The following is a 23,184-nucleotide window of genomic DNA, read 5'->3' as shown; positions in this document are numbered from 1 at the left end:
GGTGTGTGTATATTGTCTTTGGAATCAGATAACACTGGTTTATGATACTGATTCTATTACTATATGACCTGGGGCAAGATATAACATTTCTGAGTAGAATTTACTACAATGTAAAATAAAAAGTATACTAAGATATTAAAGTGGATGTATTAAAATAAAATAATGTTAATAAAGTTATTAGAATATAATAGACGTTCAGTATATGGTAAATATACTTACTATTCCAGAGCCTCTGATCAACAACATTTGTATATATCCAGTATTATATGAGAAACACATTTTAGTTTCTATTCTAGGTAAAATCATCTCTTAAGAAACTAAACTCAGAACTCTAATTGCTATAAGAGGAACTCTTCATCTCCATATACAGTTAAGAGACTTTCATACTGAATATGACATCATTAATTGATGTTAACACATTTTCAGAGAATTAAGTTAAAAACTCTACCGTTTTTTTCCAAGAAATGACCAGTTTAACAATAGACATTTTTATTCTAGCACCAAATGCAGTAGCATTAGATTAATAAAAATAGCACCAGAAATTGCCAAATTTAAAGAGAAAAGAATTTATTTTAACAATGCATATATACATTTTTATTATTAAAACATGTAGTTTTCAGATACATTTATTTCACAAAATTATTTCATAACTAAAGAGAAAAAATATTAGTCAAAATAATGATTATTCTCTAACTGTAAACAAAATAGACTGTGAATTACATTTCATCTTTACTTTTTATTTTTCTCATTTTCTTTGACATAACTTGCTTGGAAATTTCGTTTCGGTGAGTCCTGATGCAATCTTTATTCACTTCTATAGATGACAAAACTGAGAACAGATTTGCAGCTGAAAGAGATGACTATGGATCAGATACAATGAGTGAGATAAATATAGTTGGCCGAATTACACTAAATCTTTGGAGAATCATGAGAAATGAGGTAAAGTGCTTTAGCTAAAATTTTGTTTGGAAATCAGATTAGCTCAGTATAATGATTTTAATCATTATAGAGTATTTAGTATAGCTCATCATGTAACTTATGCTTCTTTGTGAATTGTTTTTGTTATACTTAAGTACAGTTACAAAAATAAATACCACTTTCAGAAATACAAAGCTGTAGAAGTATTTAACATTAATGTTATTGATGAGTGTTAATTTTTTTTCTATTTGTATCTAAGGTAGCAGTAGTTAGAAAAGTTAATAGCTATCATAAAACAATGTTGTATGTGTTGAATGTTGTATAATTTTAACTTATTGTTTTTTGCACTTAAATCATTTTTGCACGTAAGGCCAGATGAATTCAGTTGGCCTTTTTTATTTATTACTGTAAGAAAAATTTAGTCTAGATATAGGAAGGAACTTTTCAAACTAAGGATATTTAAAAACTAGGTCAAACAAATAAGTTATATTGGAATGAGATTACTTGGAAACAGTTAATAGCAGCATCCAGTTGAAGCTTTAGAAGACCAAGTAAGGATTTTTGGTAGTATAGTTTTCACGAATATCTCATTAATTTGTACTCACTCAGAGAAATAATTTGTTCACCAAAAATGTAAGATTATAGGATTCTAGATCATATTACATCCTTGAAGTTGCCTGATTTCTCTTATTGAAATGTAAAAATGATACTTACTATAAATTGGTCTAGTGTCAGATTTTGAACTTCGGATAATATCAGATAAAATGTTTATATTTAAGAGAAAGCTGTATTCAGTCGCTTTTTCTCTTTGACATTTTCCATTATGTACTTTCTATTACACACATTCACTATGATGATTCTGGCTCTTTTGATTTATATAAAACATATGACTTTACAAGCATGCCCTCTGTAATTCTTTTGAGCATTATCACACAGTAATTCTTTCCAATAAGGAAATATGTTTTTTATATTAAATTCGGGTGTCCTCATTTTTTCTTCTTTTCACTTTTATTTCTTCCGGCATCATAAGCCTAAAGTTATGCTCACATTTTATCTAATTTGAAAATATATAATATATGTACTTTCTTGGAGATAATTTTATTCTGTTTTTTTATTCTTAAAATAATATCAGAGCAAAAAGAATCCCCAATGACTTAAAAATAATCTCTAGTGACACAGCACAGGGTATGAAAGGTATAGGGACTATGGCGTATTTGGTTTGTATAGTCCATAATATATTTCAAACTTCAGTCTCTGATACTGCCTGGGATGAACACATAAATTAAGTGTATAAACACAAAATTAAATTTTTGAATCTTTGTTTCAAGGGGTTTTTTCATCCATGAAGGATCCAAAAAGCAGCTGTAGCAATTATCCATTATTATTTAAAATCACAGAAAGTAACTTTTTCAAAGTTTAGGGTTTTCATTTAGTCCATACTGAAAATTGAAGGTGAAAGCCTTTCTCTAATTCTAGTCTGAATATATAGCATCTCTGATCTTTATTTTTAAATGTGGGAAACAACTGTGAGAAAGTTATGAGTTAGATAATTTAACGCCCCCACACACCCCGCTTCCTAGATGGGCCAAATTTGACTGTCACTTTTTTTTTCTAACCCAAGTTACTCCTAGCAATTTGGAAATTTCCATAAAATCTTGAATGAACTTGTGGGAAGGATTTTCTTGTATCTCAAGCTGTTCTGGAACTTTAAGGATTGACTGGACAGAAGCTGGCCCTGAGAATTTTTTATTTTTTATATTAGAGGCCCTCATACTATTTTTTTCTGGATTAAATAGTTTCAGAGGCTCCTTTTTATCTTTATTTCTTTTATCTGTATCTCCCTCATGACCCTTAGCAGTTACTAACCTCTATTATTATTTTTTTCACCCTCTTTAATTCTCCCCACACACTTCCATCCCTGACCTATGGATGTTGCTGTCTCTCTTTTATTAAGAACTGGATCTCTGAAGGCGGGACGTCTCCCCCCACGCCCTTGCAGCGTGCACTCCCCTCCCCGCTCGCCCCCAATACAGTTTAGAGTTGAATGGATATCTTTCTTCCTACACCTAGTTTGGGTTTTTAAAAATTTACCTGTTTTTACTATGCTAGTTTTCATTGCTCTGCTTAACTTTAACACGGAATTACAGCTATGTCCTCTGGAGTTTGAATCCTCAGTAACAAACACAGTGCCTACTAAATAGTGCTCATGACACATTTGTTGACTACTCGAATGAAATAATAAATTGCTCTTCCCTGGAAAATTATATTTAGAGGCCTACTGGATATCAACTTAATCCAAGCCTTTCAAAAATTTGCCAAGTAGGTTAGAAACAGTCCTGATTCAGTTCAACAAATATTTATTAAGCGCCATCTCTAATGTACAAATCTGGACCTGGGTTTAGAGCAAGTAAGACTACAGCTGATTTCTCTCTTATTTTAACAGGCAAGGAGGCAGATTATATGGGTGCAGATGTTGATAGGTGGGTAGATGTGGCAGTTATTGCTTCAGTTTTCTCAGTGAAATAGGAATCACTTTTCTCAGCATAGTGGAGGGAGGGGCTTCTGGGGTTTGAGGAAAGAAGAGTATGAAACAGTTATGTAGGGGAATTTAAGAGTGGATAATTAAGAAAATATAGTAGAAAAGCTAGGCAGCATTAGAGCCCATTTCATATTTGCATCAAGAAATTAAAGTGATACCTGCCAGCTATGTTCAGATTCACAGATATATGTGCAGAGTAACAGAGTTAGATTTGACTATACTTCACAAGCAAAGGATTTTGGCTTTGCTAAAATTTAATTGATTAGTCAATTAATTACAAATGAAGCAGTAGAGGAACAAAGAACTAAATGGTATATACCAGGTTGTGATTATAATGATTGGAACAGAGGTCAGGACACTAGAGGGAGTAAACTGGGAGGATAGGAGGTGATAGTTAGAGAATGAGATGCATGAGATTCTGGAGGGGATACGATTACTGGTAATGAGAGATCTTGGAGTATGATTATGGGAGTGGGTGGCTAAGGTGGGTTGGAGACAGTGACATGGGAATTTACCTCTGAGAGCTATCTGTCTGGTAGCAGTGTAGACAAGAACAAGGCCAGAGGTAAGGGAAACCAGAGAGATTATTGGGGTAGCTCGAATGAAAGTTGGCAGCAGTATAGGGATTCGATTTAGAGGTTAAATCCATAAGAACTGGATGTACAAAAAACTGAAGAGGAAGGAATATCAAGAATGATTATCATGGTTCTGGCATCGATGGTTTAAAATCATGTTTAGGTGGGAAAATGATGATTTAAGACTATAGAGCATGAGTGAGTTATCAGGCAAGGTATCCATGTGCAGGTACCCCACAAGCATTTAAATAGGGAGGTCCCAGATATGTGATACCTGCCAGCTATGTTCAGATTCACAGATATATGTGCAGAGTAACAGAGTTAGGTCTGAATTAGAGATGCAGCCTTGGAAGTCACATGAAAGTAGCATATGGAGAGAGTGATCAGGATTGAGCCAAAGACACATTTTTGTGAATGAAGACATTTTGAGGAGTAGACAGTAATCAGACCCTAAGAAGGAATAGTTAGATAATGAAGAACCAGCAGAGTACACTCCCAGCAGTCACTAGGAAAGTCGGATGCTTCCACACAAGCACATAAGCCTCCCGTTATCTCATTTTGGCAATTAGAATCTGTTTCTAATATTACCTATTATTATAATTTCAGTCTCTCAGTAAGCGTGTGCTTTTAAATATTAAGGCAATGCAACGGGCAATGAAAATTATGTAAAGAAGTAAAATAATAATACTCCCTTGCATTCTTATGTTGTTTTATCATTTATATGGCACTTTTACAGACTTGTCATTTAAAAATTTGGTGCTCACAAACTTTGTAGCATAAGTAAGGGAACAAAGTAGTAAGATATTGTTCCAAATAAGGAAACTGAATTTCCCATAGGTTAAGTGACTTGCCTATAAAGCCTCATAGCTAGTAAGGTGTCAAGACTTAGGCTCATTGTGGGTATGCTCCCTGTCCCCAGAGAGCTTATTATATATTTTGAGTATATGTAAAATATGTATTAAATATATAATAAGTTTCTTGACAGAGCACATTCACAATGAGAGTGCACACACTTACTTACGTGTGTGGGCATCTCCCATATATATTACATGACTTTGATAGTGCATCTATCACTGACCCTACAGGCACCATATAACAGCCAAATGAGACATAAATTGTACCTGTTTTCAGAGGAAAGAGAGATCACTGTTGAATCTTGGTGGGAAGTGAGGAAAGAATGGGAAGGGGGTACAAAGGTGCTCTTACTATCAAAGTTCTAACACTCTAGAAAACACTCTAGAATAGGAGATAGACTTCTCAACAAATAGTTGGTGTGCATTAGGGTACAGAGAAAGCACCTCTAACAAAGGAATACCACACAGCAATGAAAAAGAATGAAATATTGCTACATCGACCAACAATGCTGTACTCTGTTTTAGGCAATTGTATAAGTACCTGAGATCAAATGTTTGGCTCCAGTTTCTATAAAACTAAGTGGAATTTTAAAAAACTAAATGAAGATATTTATTAGTAAGTAGAAGAATCATTCAACTATGGGAATTTGATAATAAAATGAGTAATTCATTTATTTTTGAGAGAAGTACTCAGGCCGGTACTGATTTTTGGAAAGTAAATGATATTTTACTTCTAAGATAATGGGTTAGTACATACTTTAAACTGGTAACTGTAAGATAAACTCATTCCAGAGTTTAAAATTCTGTGTATGTGTAAGTACATACACACACTCTGAAGTATGCTACATTCCAATGCTGTCATTCTGGAGATTGAAATTGTAGATTAAGTAAAACCAATCTGAGTCACTGCACTGACATGAGCTTAACATTCAGTCCCTGTTCTATACTTGCTGGGTTGTCAAAGTGGAAAAGAAAATATTTTAAAATTCTAATTTAATATACAAATATGAAGTGCTATTTGAACTATTCTTCAGAATCCCAAGCTGACCTAAGAATGGGGAATCCTTGTTCCTTAATTTCCATTTTTTGTTGAAATGCCTGCCATTATCTAAACTGCTTGTGTCATGTGGGTATTTCTGAGAGACCATCTAGCCAGATGTATGTTTTATAAATTTGAACTCTTTTTTAGTATTCTTTTCCCATTAACACAGCTTTTACCTACATATTTTGAAGATGGGGAAACATTTCTACCATATCCTTTTAATCTTTTGCCTTTGGAATGAAATTAAGTGACTCCATAATATCCATGTATTGGGTTTAGTAGTGATGTAATTCTTGGGAGCAGGATGAATGCCTGCCTTTGACTAGATAACTCATCCTCGAATCTGTGGGATCCTATTAATCAGCATGTCACCAGGACCAAAAAGTAAGTATGGAAAGAAAAGATTTACCTGATTGACAGTGCTGTGGTCTGTTTTTTTGTATTAGCATAGAGTATAAAAAGAAGTGATAAGAACTGAGCTCTCTTAAATAGTATATGACCAAGTTGAATCTCATCAGGTCTGATTTTTTTCCAATTAAATATTAATTTATTATGAACATTTCTGTCCAGTAGACTATATATATATATACATAGTTTTAAATTAATTATGATTCAGTTGTAACACAAATCATTATTGCAGGTAGCTTTCATATCTACTATGAAAAGTTAGAAGTAACATTTGGAATCTTTTAGAACCAAATTTGCATATAAAACCACATCATCATAATGGAGTCTTGCTTTTTTTTTTAGGTGGCTCTAACTAACTATACCTTTGAAAATGTGAGCTTTCATGTTCTTCATCAGCGTTTTCCCCTCTTTACCTTTCGAGTCTTATCAGATTGGTTTGATAACAAGACAGATCTATACAGGTAATGTTTTATAACTCTGAAGATAATATCTTTTTTTAATCAATATTATCGGTATATAATTTATATAGAATAAAGTATCTCATGTGGTGACTTTGACCCTATGACCACTACCCCAATCAAAATAAACATTTCTAACGCCCAGAAAATTCCCTTATACAACTTTGCAATCAACTTACCTATTTAATTATCCAGGTAAGTACTAGTTAAATTTTTATTACTGTAGATCAGTCTTGACAGTTCTAGAACTTCGTATAAATAAAATTATTTACAGTCCACCCGTTTGTATCTAGCTGCTTTCAAGAAATTCAGCATAATGTTTTTGAGATTCAACCATGTTGTTTCATAAACCAGTAGTTTGTTCATGTTTATTAGTAAATAATATTCAATTATATGAATATACCACAATTTATTCAGTCTCCTGTTGATGGACAATTGGGTTGTTTCTAATTTGCGGCTATTATGAATAAAACTGTATGCAAGTCTTTGTTTGAATATATATTTTCATTTCTCTAGGAGTGGAATTGCCAGGTCACATGGTTACTTGTTTAACATTTTAAGAAATCTCTAAATGGTTTTCTTTGGCAATTTTTCTACTACAAGTCTGCTGGCAACAAATTCTCTTAGGCTTTGTTTATCTGAAAATATCTTTATTGCACCCTTGTTTTTGAATATTTTCACTGTCTAACTCTCAGGCTGAGATTTTTTTTTTTCTTTTACCACTTTAAAGATTTCATTCCCATTTCTCCCAGCCTCCATTGTTTCTGATGAAAAATCAACAGTCATTCTCATTTTTCCATTGTATGAAATGCATTTTTTCCCAAAGGGTTAACAGTTGACTACTGTTTTGTTACCCTGTGTAAGGCTTATGCTGAGGCAGGTAGAGTTATTCAGTTTTGGTTCAGAGTCAGTCTTTGGAAGTTCCTGTCCTCCTGGGGCTCATGGAGGAGACTGCTTAGGAGATGTTATATACCAATAAATAAAATGAAATTTGATGTTAAATTTAACATTGAAAACTACAATCAGTGGTTTGTGTATAAGCCCTAGAATGCTCTAAATGCATATTTTGCTACTTCTAATTAGGTATTATTTAAGTTGATAAGTAATTGTTTTTGCCAAGAAAAATAAAGAACTGGACCTAACATACTACATAAAGGACTTTGGACTATACTTTAGACTATTTATGCTAAATGGATGCTATTACATAGAGAGATCATGTACTCTTTCTTTGGAGATACTTTGGAAGATCAATTTTATTTCTAAATTTAAGTGAATTCTTATCAAGAAAGTAAGTCATACTTTTTAATTTACATTTCCTTCCTACAATGTTTTAAGGATTTATCTATTTGTAAATTGACTCAGAAATTAGAGGAACTTGCTAGTCAAGGATTTCTTGTATTAAATCTGTAAAGTACAAAGGTGCCTTGGTTATTATTTTGTTTTTGTAAACTCAGATTTGGGTCTCCTGGAAACCTATGATTTACATGAATGAGTTATGTTCCCAAAATTTTGTTGCTTGTGACTGAGAACACATTCTTCCATAAAAATGTTAATGTCTCGAGATTATATCCCTAAATCCGCCTATAAAACCTTTCCTAATCCCTAATATTACTAATCTAGAGAATTCACAGTACCATCTTGATGTCAGCTGCTATTCAAGGAATAGTTATTGAATATTATGTTCCGGTAGCAAAGAGTTCTGTAGCTCAAGAAGATAACATTAGAAAATTTCTTCTTCAGTTCTTCATTTCTATAGAACCAGCCCTTAGAAAAAGTTCAGAATAAGTGAGTTTGGACTTGGAATTCTTATATCTCCTTTTTGATCAGCCTCTTCCCAGATGCCCTATCCCACAAAATACCTTCAAGATGCTCTCAGTTCAACCATTTCAGCACCTACCCAGGCCTTTCCTGAGTGGCTTTTGCTTCATAATTATATTTCCCTTCCTCTACCCCAAGTCAAAATTTATATTTGCTCACTACAACAACAAATTACCTAACAAAATTCAATTTTGTCATGTTTTGTTTATTTTTTAAAAGGCCACAGTTACCCTTTCTTTTTTTATATCACATGGCTAGCCAGATAGGACTAGATAATAGGAATTAACATAATCTTATTTCAAATAAATTTAAACAGTCCACTTTTTTAAATACTTTTGAAAAATATATTAGGAAAAATATGGAGTGCTGTCGGCAAGATAGTGGAGTAGGAAGCCCTGGACCTTCTGTCCCCCCCACAGACACTGATTCAGCAATAATTCACAGACAAATTTCCTTTGTAAAAAATTCAGAAAGTAATTGAAAGGCTCCTGCACCCCAGGCGAACAAAGAACCAGACTCACCAAAGCTGGTAGGGAGATTCAGACACCCACTTGCCAGAGTCCTGCCTCTGACCCAGAGCCATATGATCAGGAAAAGGCCCCTAGCTTCTCTCAGGGGAGGGAAGAGTTGGTTCGTGTGTCTAGAACCCTAACTTTTCCTACGGAGCACTGATAGTTCTGACACAGTTTAGCTGGCGGAGCCAAATGGAGGAAACAGCGGCATGGGCTGGTAGACACCATAGAGCCTCCCTTGCTGCTCAGCAGAAGCAAGTAGTTGAAAAATCCCAGCTCTTAGTTTATCCCCGGTGAGAGAAAGAGTTGATCCATGCATCCAATGTCCCACCTCCTCCTAGGCTACCCAAAGAGCTGTTATCTGTCTGTCCAGTCTCGGACCTCCAACAGGTCCTGCACAATCTAGCTCTTTGATGGGGAATGGACACGGTGATTTGGACTAGCAGACCATAACTCCCCATCCTGCTTACCACAGAGTGAGTGGACAAAAACCCTAGTTGCCTGCTTCTCCTTGGGAAGGGAAAGGGTTGATAGAGGCCTCCAGATTCTCTGGGGTGATTGGTGGAGGCCTCCTGGACAGGGCTGGTCCACGAAGACTGGGAGAAGTGTCAGCTTTGTCTGATGCAGGACACTAATACAGAGAGTTAAGGAAAATGAAGAATCAGGCAAAGACATCCCAGACAAAGGAACAAGATAAATCTCTAGGAATTGACCATAATAAAATAGTTAATATGATTTACCTGATAGAAGATTCAAAATAACTGTCATAAAGATGCTCACCAAGGTCAAGAGAATAGTGCATGAACAGAATGAGAATTTCAACAGAGGTAGAAAATATTAAAAAGTACTAAACATAAATGGAGCTGAAAAAAGTAGCTGAACTGAACACTTCACTAGAGGAGTTCAACAGTACACTAGATCAAGCAGAAGAAAAGATCATCAACCTCCAAGGCAGGTCATTGATTACCCATGTGGTCTACAGAAAGGATTAGCTGTTAAATCCGTTTTATTTTAAAGGAACTGATTGAGTCCACACATAATGCACTGTCTCATTTACATTTGGCAAATTTGCGTAATTGAAGGATTACATTAATTAAAACAAAATATATTAAAATGCAATGCAATTTTTTGCCTATGAAACTAGTAACACTTAAAAAATTAAAAATTATAATCCCCAGAGTTGACAAAGATGCAAGTAAACTAGCATTTTATCATCATTAGTATGAATGTAAATTATTAAAACCTGGAAAGCAGTGCGTCAATATGTATTAAAACTAAATCATAGCAGACCCTTTGACCAAATCTAGGAACTCCTTAACGTACATCATTACTTCCTCCTAAGTAACCTCACTTTTAATATGTATGTTTTGGCAGAATGAAAACAATACCAATTTCAAGTGTCCAGATTTTTACCTAATGTTCATAGCATGGATTCTCTTTTAACAGATGGAAAATGGTTGATCATTACATCAGCCGTGTCCGTGGAAATCTCCAAATGTTAGAACAGCTGGACCTGATTGGGAAAACCAGTGAAATGGCTAGACTTTTTGGCATTCAGTTTTTACATGTACTGACAAGGGGTTCACAGGTAGGAATTTTTCTTTTTTCTTTTCTTTTTTTTTTCTTTTCTTCCCCCTCCTCCCTCCCCGCCACAAACACATTTGAAAGTTCTGTGTGAGTGAGTGCTTTACTTTCAAGATGTTTGAGGTGATTTGTTTTTTTGAACTTCCTATCTGGTACCAGCTAATATATATAGCCGGTTGATCAAATCTTATCATTTTATTTTTCTGGAAAAGCTTTCATTTCACTAACAGCTCCACTTCTTATTTTTTTTCCTCCATCCTACCTTTCTGGCAATTGCCGTTTTTCATGGCATTAAAAAAATAAATGATCGTGTCCTTGAGGGAAATACTGTTCATGAATATTGTCACTGTGATTAAGGATATCTTCAAAGGCCCTTATAACTGGGGAAGCAGCAAAGAAAGTCTATGTCTCTTTTGTTTTACATTCCTAAATGTGGCTTGTTTCAGCTCCCAACAGCTAATTTAAAAAAAAAAAAAAAGGATTTGGAAATCATTTTAAGTGGACATTATCATTTTTTTAATGTTAAAAACGAGACCTTGGAAGCCATTTAATTCATTATATCTTCCTAACTAATATCCCAAGGACATAATGAGAGATTTTATCAAATGCCTTGCTGAAAATTGTTCACGGCATTCATTCAATAAATATGTATTTGAATACTTTTAGTGTGTTAAATAAACATTGTGCTAAGATCAAGGATACTATATTAAATCACTCAGGATCCTTAACCTCATAAAATCTTTTATTTTATTTTAATTACTTCATGTCTACAACATTCCCCCAGTTTACGAATTCAGTAATTATAGCAAAAGTAGAGCTCTAACGACTTTGGCATTACCTGTTCGTTTATTTAATTTCATTGCTTATAAGCTATTTATTTTATTTATTTGTACCCCCACAGGTTTTAAAAGCTATCTGAGGTGGCTTATAATAATTTTTAAAAGTTGGATACCTTAAAACCACATGAGAACATTTCAGTGAACTCATGCTGATTCTTGCGAGTGCTTTTTTTTATAATACCCCAAACCATCTGCTTCATGGCGGTTATTACAATCAGTAATTGATTGATTCAATTTTGCGAGTACTAAGCTGACTGCCTTTCAATTCTAGAATCCTTGTGATTCCTTCTTGAAAATTTAGGATAACATTTATTCATCTCAAGTCTCCTGACTTCTATTTTCTAATTTTCCCAAATCAGTTTCTTAAATATTGACCAACTTTTTCAATTAAGTTGACAGACTATACAGCTGGCTCTCCTACATGTTCGTTATAATATAGCTGTATTTAAATATAAAAAGAAATCTAATTATATCTGTCTTATATTTAATATCGACTTATAGTGTAAGTATTTTGTTATTTTTGCAGTTTTTATCAAAGTTATAATAATAGGAAAAGGATTTACGAATTCCCCTTTCAGGCACCTAAAAGCTGAGTAAATAACCAATACTGTATAACTGAATTGTAAGAAAGTCATGCTGCTTTATTCTGAAGAGCAAAACATCCCTCAGATTATTATCACATATTCAAGACCAGTATATTTGTATTTAAACTGTTTCTTCTTCTCTTCCCCACCTTCACCTCTCTTCCCGCAGTACCGTGTGGAATCAATGATGTTGCGTATTGCTAAACCAATGAACTATATTCCTGTGACACCTAGTGTACAGCAAAGGTCCCAAATGAGAGCCCCACAGTGTGTTCCGCTCATTATGGAGCCTGAATCTCGCTTTTATAGCAACTCTGTTCTCGTCTTGGATTTTCAGTCACTATATCCTTCAATTGTGATTGCATACAACTACTGTTTTTCCACCTGCCTTGGCCATGTTGAGAACTTGGGAAAGTAAGTTTTTTTCATATTGCAATTATGTTGTGCTTTGTACTTCTTACTGAAATTAGACTTTGAGTGTCTCTTTGCTCTTGAGACTGTTCTAATGAGGAAGATGAATGGGCTGTAGCACAGCTAATTCATTATTGTTAGTTACCTTACTAATTGACACCGATGACCATATGACTAATTCAGTATTGTGAATGGATGATACATATGAAGAAGATCATGAATAGATCAGCCTTGCAACTGTCTGTTTCACTCTCTATGTATATCTAGAGTCTCTTTTTAAATGAAAGTTATATTTAATTTGCTGATATAAATCACCATTCAGTGGAACAGATTGAGAATTATGATCTTAAGACTCCAGCTATCACCTCCTCTTGACTTTTCTTAGAAATAGTTTTGATTTTTTTTTAAAAAGTTACATTGTTAAATATTAGGTTTTAGTTATTCATGTCAATGAATTTTATAAGCTAAATGTCATAACATTTCAAATACTCAAAGGAGTAGATATTTTTCTCATATTGTAAGAAATACAGTCTTCCTTAATAATGACTTTTGTGTATTTAAAATCAAGTGTTATAGTATTATCTAGAGTATATTCACTCCTTCATAGAAAGCATTTGCGGAAATTGTATTGGTAATCGTGTCTTTTTATTAAGAACGGAAACTTGCAAAGTTATTTACAGTTTTTTTTATTTAAGACTTAAATTTTTCTTTAAAGAACTTAATGTAAGGAACTACAATCAGACAACGAGTTGAAATTTGGTATTTCAGTATAGATTTTACCCATAAATTTTAGGATAGGACCGTTTAAGAAATATTTCTTTTAACAAATTGTAAATATTTGAAGAACTGCTTTATGGTAATTAGATGAATAAACATATTACTAAATAAATGAATTCATGTTTAGATGTTTGAAAATAAATTTCTAAAGGAATTAGAAAGATTCCTGAAATTGCTTAGACTCTGTATTCGATGGTTTGAGAAAGTATTTGCTTAATGTTTTCTTTCTTAACAGGTATGATGAGTTCAAATTTGGCTGTACCTCTCTAAGAGTACCTCCAGATTTGCTTTACCAAATTAGGCATGATATCACAGTTTCCCCCAATGGAATAGCTTTTGTCAAGGTAATACTCTCTTGTAAATGAAAGGTATAACTATGGCTTAACCTTTGGAGAACTAATGGTTTAGATGTTGTTGGCCTATAAAATAGGGGGAAAAAATTGTTTAGTTGAATATCTCATCTCAAAAGGCAAAGATATAGGAATCGTCTAAGAAGCATTAAAAAAAGTCATCTTGTTTTGCATGAATTTTGATTTAAAATCTTATAATTGTTAGATCTTAGTTTTTAGTGAAATATTGAAAGAAATAGCTTACACAATACCTTCTACCCTCTATTAGAATCTGGCAGACTTAAATAACTATATTTGATGGTCACAATGATGACAACTTATAAAGATTTAAATTGCTTTAATGTGTAAACTCTAATTGTTCATCCACATTATTTTAAATTAAGACTTTCAGAAATAATGATACACTTATTTGATTGCATTTTTAAGAAGATATCCAAACTAATAATAGAGTCTCTTTTTTTCTCTCCCTATCTCCCCTCAAAAGAGGAAAGCCTCATAAATGAGTAAATTAAAGACAAATGGGAGAGATCTAGGAGAAGACTACATTGCCTCTTATGTGCCAACTTCATTTCTTTCTATTCTAGTTCCTTAGCAGTGAGTCTATACTAGAATCGTGGGACAGTAGGGTGGTAGCATGGCCCTCACTAGCCCTCAAATTCATTCTGGTGTACTTAGCAAAAGTAGCATCATTCTTCACCATAAGAAGATGCTATGTTTGAAGAGTACCCTAAAATTAGCTATTTAGATATGAAGAAAAGTTTTACCAGAGAATTAATGATACATTCCTTTTGGGGGAATATTATATCTTCATATTATGACATATATTTTAACATAAACATGGTTTCTTCAGAAGGTATACAGAATGAATTAGAGGTTAGAGTATGTTTTCATTGTCACGTATCTATCAGCTTATTATATTATCTCCCTTTAACAGCATTTTTAAAACTTGCATCAACATTTTGACCCAATGTGTAAAGCTTAATGAAAATAAAATTTTTTTAATATTAAGGAATGTGATTATCCTATACCTTAGGTTATAATTGTTCAGTCCGACATGCATTATTACCTTGCACGTGTCTGTGAATCATCTTCAAAGTTTAATACTGTTTTGTGGTTTTCATTCCTATTGGAGTTCTCATAAATTCTCCCTAGTCTTGATTAATACAAATGATTTTTTTTTTGGCATCAACAAATTTTATCACCTCACTATTCATCCCCTCTTCCAGATTGCTAATAAATATAGGCCGGAGGGGATGGCTTAGTGGTCTAAGCATCAGATTTGAAATACCTAGAGTCCTTGGAACTACAGGTTTGAATGTCAGCAGAGTCAACCCAGCTCATCATTCTTCCAAGGTAGATAAATGGAGTTCCATGCAGATTACTGGGGTCATTAGGATGAGATCTTTAAAAACTGAGGTTTGTTATAAGTGATACAAATCCCATGTGTCTTTCTGAAAGAGTGGGGGTTTGGATCATAGTTTTGAACAAAATTTCCCTCTGAACTTGTTGTATGCTCTCTTATGCACTAGTTGACATCCTCCTCCCTGGAGGTCTTTGAACTCACATAATAGTGCTTCATTAGATTTATAAACATTACAGGAACTTTTTAGGAGAAAAGTCCTCTTCAAAAGAAAGAAAATGTGATGATTTTGTATTGACGGCCACTGGTCCTGTGGCCACTCTATTATTAGTATGTTTCAATTCCTGACAGTTGACTATTGTTATACTTTGTGCTTCCTTCTTAATTATCTAAATCTATAATGTTTAAGGGATTTTAAACATTCTTTTTTCCTTTATGATAGCCTTCAGTGAGAAAGGGTGTGCTACCAAGAATGCTCGAAGAAATTTTGAAGACTAGACTCATGGTGAAGCAGTCAATGAAGGCTTACAAGCAAGACAGAGCCCTTTCACGAATGCTCGATGCACGTCAGTTAGGACTTAAGCTTATAGCGAATGTCACATTTGGCTATACAGCTGCCAATTTTTCTGGGAGAATGCCGTGCATTGAGGTAAGTGATACAATTCTGTAGTTTTTTTGAAAGAAACTAAAGCCAGCATTAAATGAATACCTGTTTACCTGTTCATGAAAACACTTTGTTTTGTTGTAAAACTTTAAAGAGTTTTATGTCAATGACATAGGATCAGTTTTTCTCAAACCAGGGCTTATATATATACATACTCTTAGGAATTTGTTGGTTTTCTCTGTGAGAACTCTTTGTGTCTTCATTTCAATTATAATTTTAGAAATTAGCATACACTTTTTTCTACATAATCTCGATAACCATATTGTAACCAACTATTAGCATTAGATTTTGGTGCCAAATTTATAGAAATGTTTACAACAATCTCAGTACTACATAATTGCTTTTAACATATTGATAGAGATCTGATGATAGGTTGCTTCTCCAAATGTCAGAATGAACAACAATGATTTCATATTTACAAGTGTACCAGTAAAGATTTAAGCAAAGCCTTTGTTTTGTAGTGGTAGTTGCAACTGAAAGATACTTTTTGTAGAATAAGACTAATTTCTTGTTATTTACTAAATTAGAATGTTAATTTGACATGAATACAGTGTAGTGTAACAGAGTAATAATTTTCTAGTGATGGAGAAAAGAACAGAGTAAACTTGTTTTATTAATCTTTTCATGTCAAATGAAGGCCAGAACATTGTGGTATACCATATTGTAATAGTTCAATAAGAGAAAAGCAGTGGAAGAATAAAGTTCCCACACAGCTCTCAGTAGGCAAAGCGAACTCCAAAAACCTGTGCAAGAGACTTCCACTTTCAGGTCTAGCATATGAGAAGCTTGAAGTCACCACTCTGTTCTCACAATAAATAAAAATCTGAACAAACTGAAAAGTCAACAGCTCTTCTTAGATCCCTCAGAGAAGTGAAGTCACAGGGCAAACAACTGCCCTCCAAATTTAAGAGATCAACAAGTGAATGATACAGAGAATCACAACTTACCAGAGCACAAACCTCTATAAGTACCAGTGCCAAGGCAGGGAAACCTGAAGTACAACTGATGAATGGCTGGAGGCTCAGTGTAGACAAGTCTGAGAGAGAAAAACTCCAGTGGCCCAGTCATCGGGGCCCCCACATTTTTGTGAATTTTGCCTCTAGGAGCTCACTCAGTCTTTCACAGTGAGAACTAAAATTGAAGAAAATCTCCCTTGTGCTTCTAGCACTGGGAGAGGAAAGAACCATTTTAAAATATTCCACAGCATTCTGTTCTTAACAAGGTCTGCCTTCAGGAGAAACTAACCATAGCTTAACCTGCTGGAGTTTAATGAGAGCTTAATTGATCTGTGGAAAGGAAATATCCAACTACAACCGCTCTAGCCTTCCATGTGAAGGAAGGGAAATACTCCAGCCCACTCTAGCCATCTCGTCCTACCAAAGAAGGGAAAAAACTAATAAGCACATGTGAAGTCCACAGTCCAGAGGTACAGGCTCACTGAAAGACTGAGACCTATTCATGGAGACTGTAGAACACTTCCCCTCTCCACACCTCACCACCACATTACTAAAGACCTGTTTATAGCAATTCCTTAAAAAAATTAATGACATACTAAAAGCCAAGAGGCACAGTTTGAAGAGACAGAGCAAGCATCAGAACTAGACTCAGATATGGCAGGGATGTTGGAATTATCAGACTTCAAATTTAAAATAACTTTGATTAGGGTTCTAAGTATTCTAATGGATAGATAGTATGTGAGAACAGATGGGCAATGTAAGCAGAGAGATGGCAACTCTAGGAATCAAAAGGAAGTGCTGGAGATCAAAAAAAAACTGTAACAGAAATGAAGAATGCCTTTGATGAGCTTATTTAGAATGGACATAGCTGAGAAAAGAATCTCTGACCTTGAGGAAATCTCAATAGAAACTGCCAAAGCTGAAATATAAAGAGAAAAAAAAAAAAATGAGGGGGCAGAGACAGAATATCCTGAAGCTGTCAGACAACTACAGAATGTGTAAATATACATGTGCTAGGAATCCCAGAAGGAAAAGAAATAAATTTGAAGCAATACTGACAGAATTTCCCCAAATTAATGTTAGACACCAAACCACATCCAGGAACTTCAGAGAATACCAAGCAGGATCAATTCCCCTAAAAAACTAAACATAGAGCTATCATTATTATATTATAGAAAATCAACAATAAACATATTAATTTAAAATCCTGAAAGTAGCCAGAGAATAAAAACACCTTACCTGTAGAAAGCAAAGATAAGAATTACATTAAACTTTTCCTCAGAAACCATGCCAGCAGAAAGAAAATGGAGTAAAATATTTACAGTTAAGAGAAAAAGAAAATTTCCAACCTAGAATTCTGTACCTTGCAAAATTATCATTCACAAGTGAAGGAGAAGTGAAGACTTTCTTAGACAAACAAAAGTTGAGGGAATTTGTTGGCAAGTAGACTTGACTTGCAAGAAATACTAAGTTCTTTAGAGAGATGGAAACTCAGATCTACATAAAGAGTAGAAGAGCATCAGAGAAGGATAATCGAAGGTAAAATAAACATTTTTACTTTTCTTATTCTTAATTGCTCTAACAGATAACAGTTTGTTCAAAATAATAATGGCAACAATGTGTTTGGTTATGTATGTTTATGAATATATGTATGCTTACGTGTAAGTAAATTGAATGACAAATGATACAAGGGATAGGAGGGAGGAACTAGGATTATTTCATTATTATAAAGTACTCATATCACCTGTGAAGTGGTATAGTGGTATTTGAAAGTGACGTTGCAAGTAAATATATGTCGTAAAATTTGGGGCAACTATTATAAAAAGTTAAAAAAAATAGAACTGATAATGTAAGAAAGGAGAGAATGGATTTATATAAAATTTTCAAAACCACACACAAGACAGAAAAAGTAGAAAAGAAAAAAAGGGGAAGCAACAAATAAAAAATAATAAAGAAAATCAGGGTGTAGTTGAACTCAACAACACATTTGTAGTAGACTACTTAATTCAGCAATTGCAAAATACCTAGTCTTCTCAAGCTCACATAGAACGTGTACCAAGATAGACCACATTCTGGCATATCAAATCCAACAATGTATAAAAACAGTTACACACCACAGTCAAGTGGGATTTATCCCAGGTATGCAAGGCTGGATCAACATTCAAAAATCAGTTAATGAGATCCATCACATCACATACAGGCTAAATAAGAAAAACCACATGATCATATCAATAGATGCAGAAAAAGCATTTGACAAAATCCAATAACCATTTATGATAAAAATTCTCAGTAAATTAGGAATGGAGGGGAGCTTCCTCAGCTTGATAAAGATCATTTACAAAAAAAAAAAAAAAACTACAGCTAACATCACACTTCTTGAGAAACTTGAAGTTTTCCCACTAAGATCAGGAACAAGGCAAAGATGTCCCCTCTCGCCACTGCTTTTCAACATCATACTGGAAGTCCTCTAGCTAATACAATAAGACAAGTAAAGGAAATAAAAGGTATACAGATTAGGAGGGAAGAGATAAAACTGTCTTCGTTCACAGATGACATAATCCTCTGTGTAACAATTCCAAAAGAACTGACCAAAAAAAACTCCTGGAACTAGTAAGCAATTATAGCAGAGTTGCAGGATACAAGGTTAATACAGTAACTCCACCACCATCCATCCACGCTTTCACTTTCCATGATTTCAGTTACCATCAACCACAGTCCAGAAACATTAAATGGAAAATTCCAGAAATAAACAGTTGATAAGTTTTCAGTTGCACACCATTTTGAGTAGCGTAATGAAATCTTGTGCTGTCCCACTCCACCACCTGGAAAGTGAATCATCCCTTTGTCCAGTGTATCCACGCTATATATTCCACTCTCTGGTTAATTACTTAGTAGGCATCTCAATTATCAGATGACCTGTTGTGGTATCATATTACATGTGATATAAGTAACATATTATATAATATTAACTCAGAAGGATTATTAACACTACATCAGTGTCTGTCATTCACCTCATTTCATCTCATCACATAGGCATTGTATCATCTCACATCATAAGAAAGGTGAGTACAGTACAATATATTTTGAGAAACAACATTCACTTAACTTTTCTTACAATATATTATAATTGTTCTGTTTTCTTAGTTATTGTTCTTAGTCTCTTACTGTGCCTAATTTATAAATTAAACTTTATCATAGTTATGTATAGGAAAAAACATAATACATACAGGGTTTAGTACTATCCATGGTATCAGGCATTCACTGGGTGTCTTGGAACATAGATCCCTACAGATAAGGATCTGTATGCAAAGGTCAGTCACTTTCCTATATACCAGCAAGGAAGACGTGGAATGTTCAGTTAAAAACACAATATCATTTTTATTAGCATCCCTCCCGCCCCAAACGAAATACTTTGGTATAAATTTAACAAAATATGTACAAGATCTTTATGAGGAAAACTACAAAACTCTGGTGTAAGACTCAAAGTACTAAATAAATGAAAAGATATTCCACGTTCATGGATAAGAAGACTCAGTATTGTCAAGATGTCAGTTCATCTCAAAATGATCAATAGATTCAATGCAAACCAGTCAAAAATCCCAGCAAGTTGTTTTGTAGGTGTTAACAAACTGATTCTAAAGTTTACATGAAGTAAAAGACCCAGAATAGCCACAAGGGTTCCCTTTTCATCACATCCTTGCCAATACTCTGTTTCTATTGTGAGAATTTTTATTTTAAATATTTTTCTTATTATGATTTTTCAGGATCTCAGCCATTGCCTAAATTGTGAAACTAATTACTTTCCTCTTTTTATCTCCAGTCTCTTATCCCTGTAATGAAGCAATGTTTTTCAAATTAGAAACCATGAACAAAGAATCAGAATCAGTTTTAAATGCCACTCTTAACCTCTTCCCTCTCACCTTCATGCCACTGAATCCTTCACACTGCATGGTCTTCAGGGGTAGCTGCAAGAGTTCTGACTCTTCCAGAGTAGGCAGGAGGCAGACGTTTAGGGTCAGTATGTGCGTGTATCTCAAAAGCATATTTCAACTCTGACACTAGATGGCTCACCCATCCGGCTGTTTGCCATCACGTATTTTAAAGTTTACCTTGTTTGAAAGTGGCAACAGATGACAGATTAAACATTTTATTAAAACTTGAATTTTAATTAGATAACATGATGTTTTAAATGTGTTAAATTATAGTTCAGATTCTCAAGTTTTTACAACACACGAACGGTCTTAACAGAAATCATGATCTTAATTTAAAACCCAAATTAAGTTTCTGCTAAAAGTGTCCTTTGTTCATACACTTAATATTTCTTTTGTAAAGCAACTTTGGACAGCCTTTTAAGTAGTATTTAGTCCTACATTTAGTTCAGGTAATTCAAATTTTATAGTAAAAAGGGGAGGATCATTATAACTATTGTTTGTATCTTAACATGAAAGGAAAAGTTAGATAATTCGTATTTTAAAATTTTAAAGAATGCTCTATTTGTGCCGAAGGGAAATTTTCCCCAACTCTTAGTTTTAATGAGTTTAACAAATGAAGCAGCAATGCTATACTAGTTCCTTAGTTTACTTAACAATGGAATATAATTAGCTTGTTTCTCATTATTTTCAAGACATACCATTTTTTCGTCTTGTCATCTTATGCCATGGTCATTGTTGAAACTCACCACTCAAATGGAAGAACTTGTTAGACATATATCTGTCTGCCTCCTTGATTTAAACTGAACACTTATATTTTCCATCCTATAACTATACATTTTTTCTTATTTTAATATTATCTAAAAAGGATGTATAAACAATCACTGAGACTTCAGCCTTAATTTTAATGATACTGAAAGAAATTATAACATTCCAACAAAATTTTGAAAGATGCACATACACACACACACACATAGATATACACAGGGTAATTTCTTGCTAAATTTACAGACATATAAGAAAATGCTCCCATAAACAAGGTTTATTTTTCCAGGAATCAAATGTAGTTGTCTACCTCGTATAAAGTGGTCCATTATACTACTCACAGGCAAGTCTATATATTGGTTGGTTCCTTCTTTAAATTCTTCATCCGTCTCATTTTCTTCTTGAGTATTTGTAGAAAGAATGACAACATGATGACTGTTTTTGTTTTTTTATGTTTTCTCTTCATTTTATTTTTAGAAATATTTAGTAATTAAAATTATTATATGTTGTCTATTGACTTTACTAAGCTATGTTAAAAAATTATTTCCAATGTGTTTGTACCAACAGGTTGGTGATAGTATTGTTCACAAAGCAAGAGAGACCTTGGAACGAGCTATTAAACTGGTGAACGATACCAAGAAATGGGGTGCAAGGGTTGTATATGGTGATACTGACAGGTAACAAACTTTCTGATTTGTAGTTGTCTTTTTGCATCTCTTTAGATGTTTGAATGGCTTAAGGGTAATCCTTAAACTAAAAATAGAGTTCTACCTAAGTCCTTTCCGGTGCTTATGATCTCATGATCAGAGCTAGCGCAGGTCCTGATTTATCAGATATGATCTTAAGAGAGAAAGCCAAGGACTGTGAAGATTCCTGTGGCATCCCTCCAGGTAGCCAAGTAGATGGTAGACTATAAAAAACTGTATACACAGGAGCCTAGTCTGTTTAAAGAAACAGTTTTTAATTTGAATAATTCCTCTTATAGCTGCAGCTCTCTGAATTTAAATATATATCTTAAAATAATCAAACTGTTTTTGAAGGACAGTTGCCAAAGCTGTGAGTAGTTTACTTTTCACTAGGTCCCAAAATCTGTTGTTAAAAATAATCTTTCAAAAGGAAATTTTATAATAATCTTATTTAAAAAATATATTAGTATAATATATATTAGATAGGCCTAAAAAGAAAATATTATAAAAAGCTTAAGTAGTTCAAAGTATAGCCTAAGCCTAAAGGTACAAATAACCAAGGCCTGTTTGTTCTGCCTTAATGAATGTTAAAATTAATTCAGATTGAGACTATTTTTATTTTAAAGACCTTAAGTAATATTGAATAAAATACCCTTTTCTTAAGCTTTTCATTATCAGATGCTAAGTGCTGTCTCTAGTACTGGCAGAGAAAGAGCTTTTCCAAAGAAACTGTCCAAATGAGATTTAAAGTCCAATATAAAAACAAGATTGGGTTATGTAGCTCCAAAACTAGAAACAAAATATAAGATTGGGTTATGTGGCTCCAAGACTAGAAACAAAATATAAGATTGGGTTATGTGACTCCAAGACTAGAAACAAAAATCTTAAAGTCGTGTTTCAAGATATTGTCCATATCACTATTTAATGTCTTTCTACTAAAATTATAAGTGAAGATCAACTTATAATCTCTATTAGTCATTATTCCTCTTGGTCTCAGATGATGGTATTTATATGCTGAAGTGTAAAGTAAAGTGCTATTATAAAGTTAACTGGATTATATTAGGAAAAAATGCCTAATACTTTTGTTTTATAAGTTAACTTTTAAGTTATTTTTTGTATTGGAATTTTATATCCATATTAGAAATTCTTCTCTCT

General features: G+C 33.7%; 1 protein-coding gene across 4 annotated transcripts in view; it reads left to right on the top strand.

The window, feature by feature from the left end:
• REV3L (REV3 like, DNA directed polymerase zeta catalytic subunit) overlaps window positions 1-23,184 on the top strand; it is a 138,056-nt gene that overhangs the window by 99,228 nt on the left and 15,644 nt on the right. For all 4 annotated transcript variants that reach the window (XM_006926076.2, XM_015600070.1, XM_015600069.2 and 1 more), the window contains 7 exons: window positions 821-939; window positions 6,679-6,797; window positions 10,571-10,712; window positions 12,301-12,545; window positions 13,555-13,663; window positions 15,472-15,678; window positions 21,911-22,020. In XM_006926076.2, coding sequence (XP_006926138.1) covers window positions 821-939; window positions 6,679-6,797; window positions 10,571-10,712; window positions 12,301-12,545; window positions 13,555-13,663; window positions 15,472-15,678; window positions 21,911-22,020 — 1,051 coding nt within the window. The remainder of the gene's footprint in view (window positions 1-820; window positions 940-6,678; window positions 6,798-10,570; window positions 10,713-12,300; window positions 12,546-13,554; window positions 13,664-15,471; window positions 15,679-21,910; window positions 22,021-23,184) is intronic.

This window comes from Pteropus alecto, unplaced genomic scaffold (assembly GCF_000325575.1).
Source record: "Pteropus alecto unplaced genomic scaffold, ASM32557v1 scaffold79, whole genome shotgun sequence".
In the NCBI taxonomy this organism is placed as follows: domain Eukaryota; kingdom Metazoa; phylum Chordata; class Mammalia; order Chiroptera; family Pteropodidae; genus Pteropus; species Pteropus alecto.
This window is presented reverse-complemented; position numbering and strand designations above follow the sequence as displayed.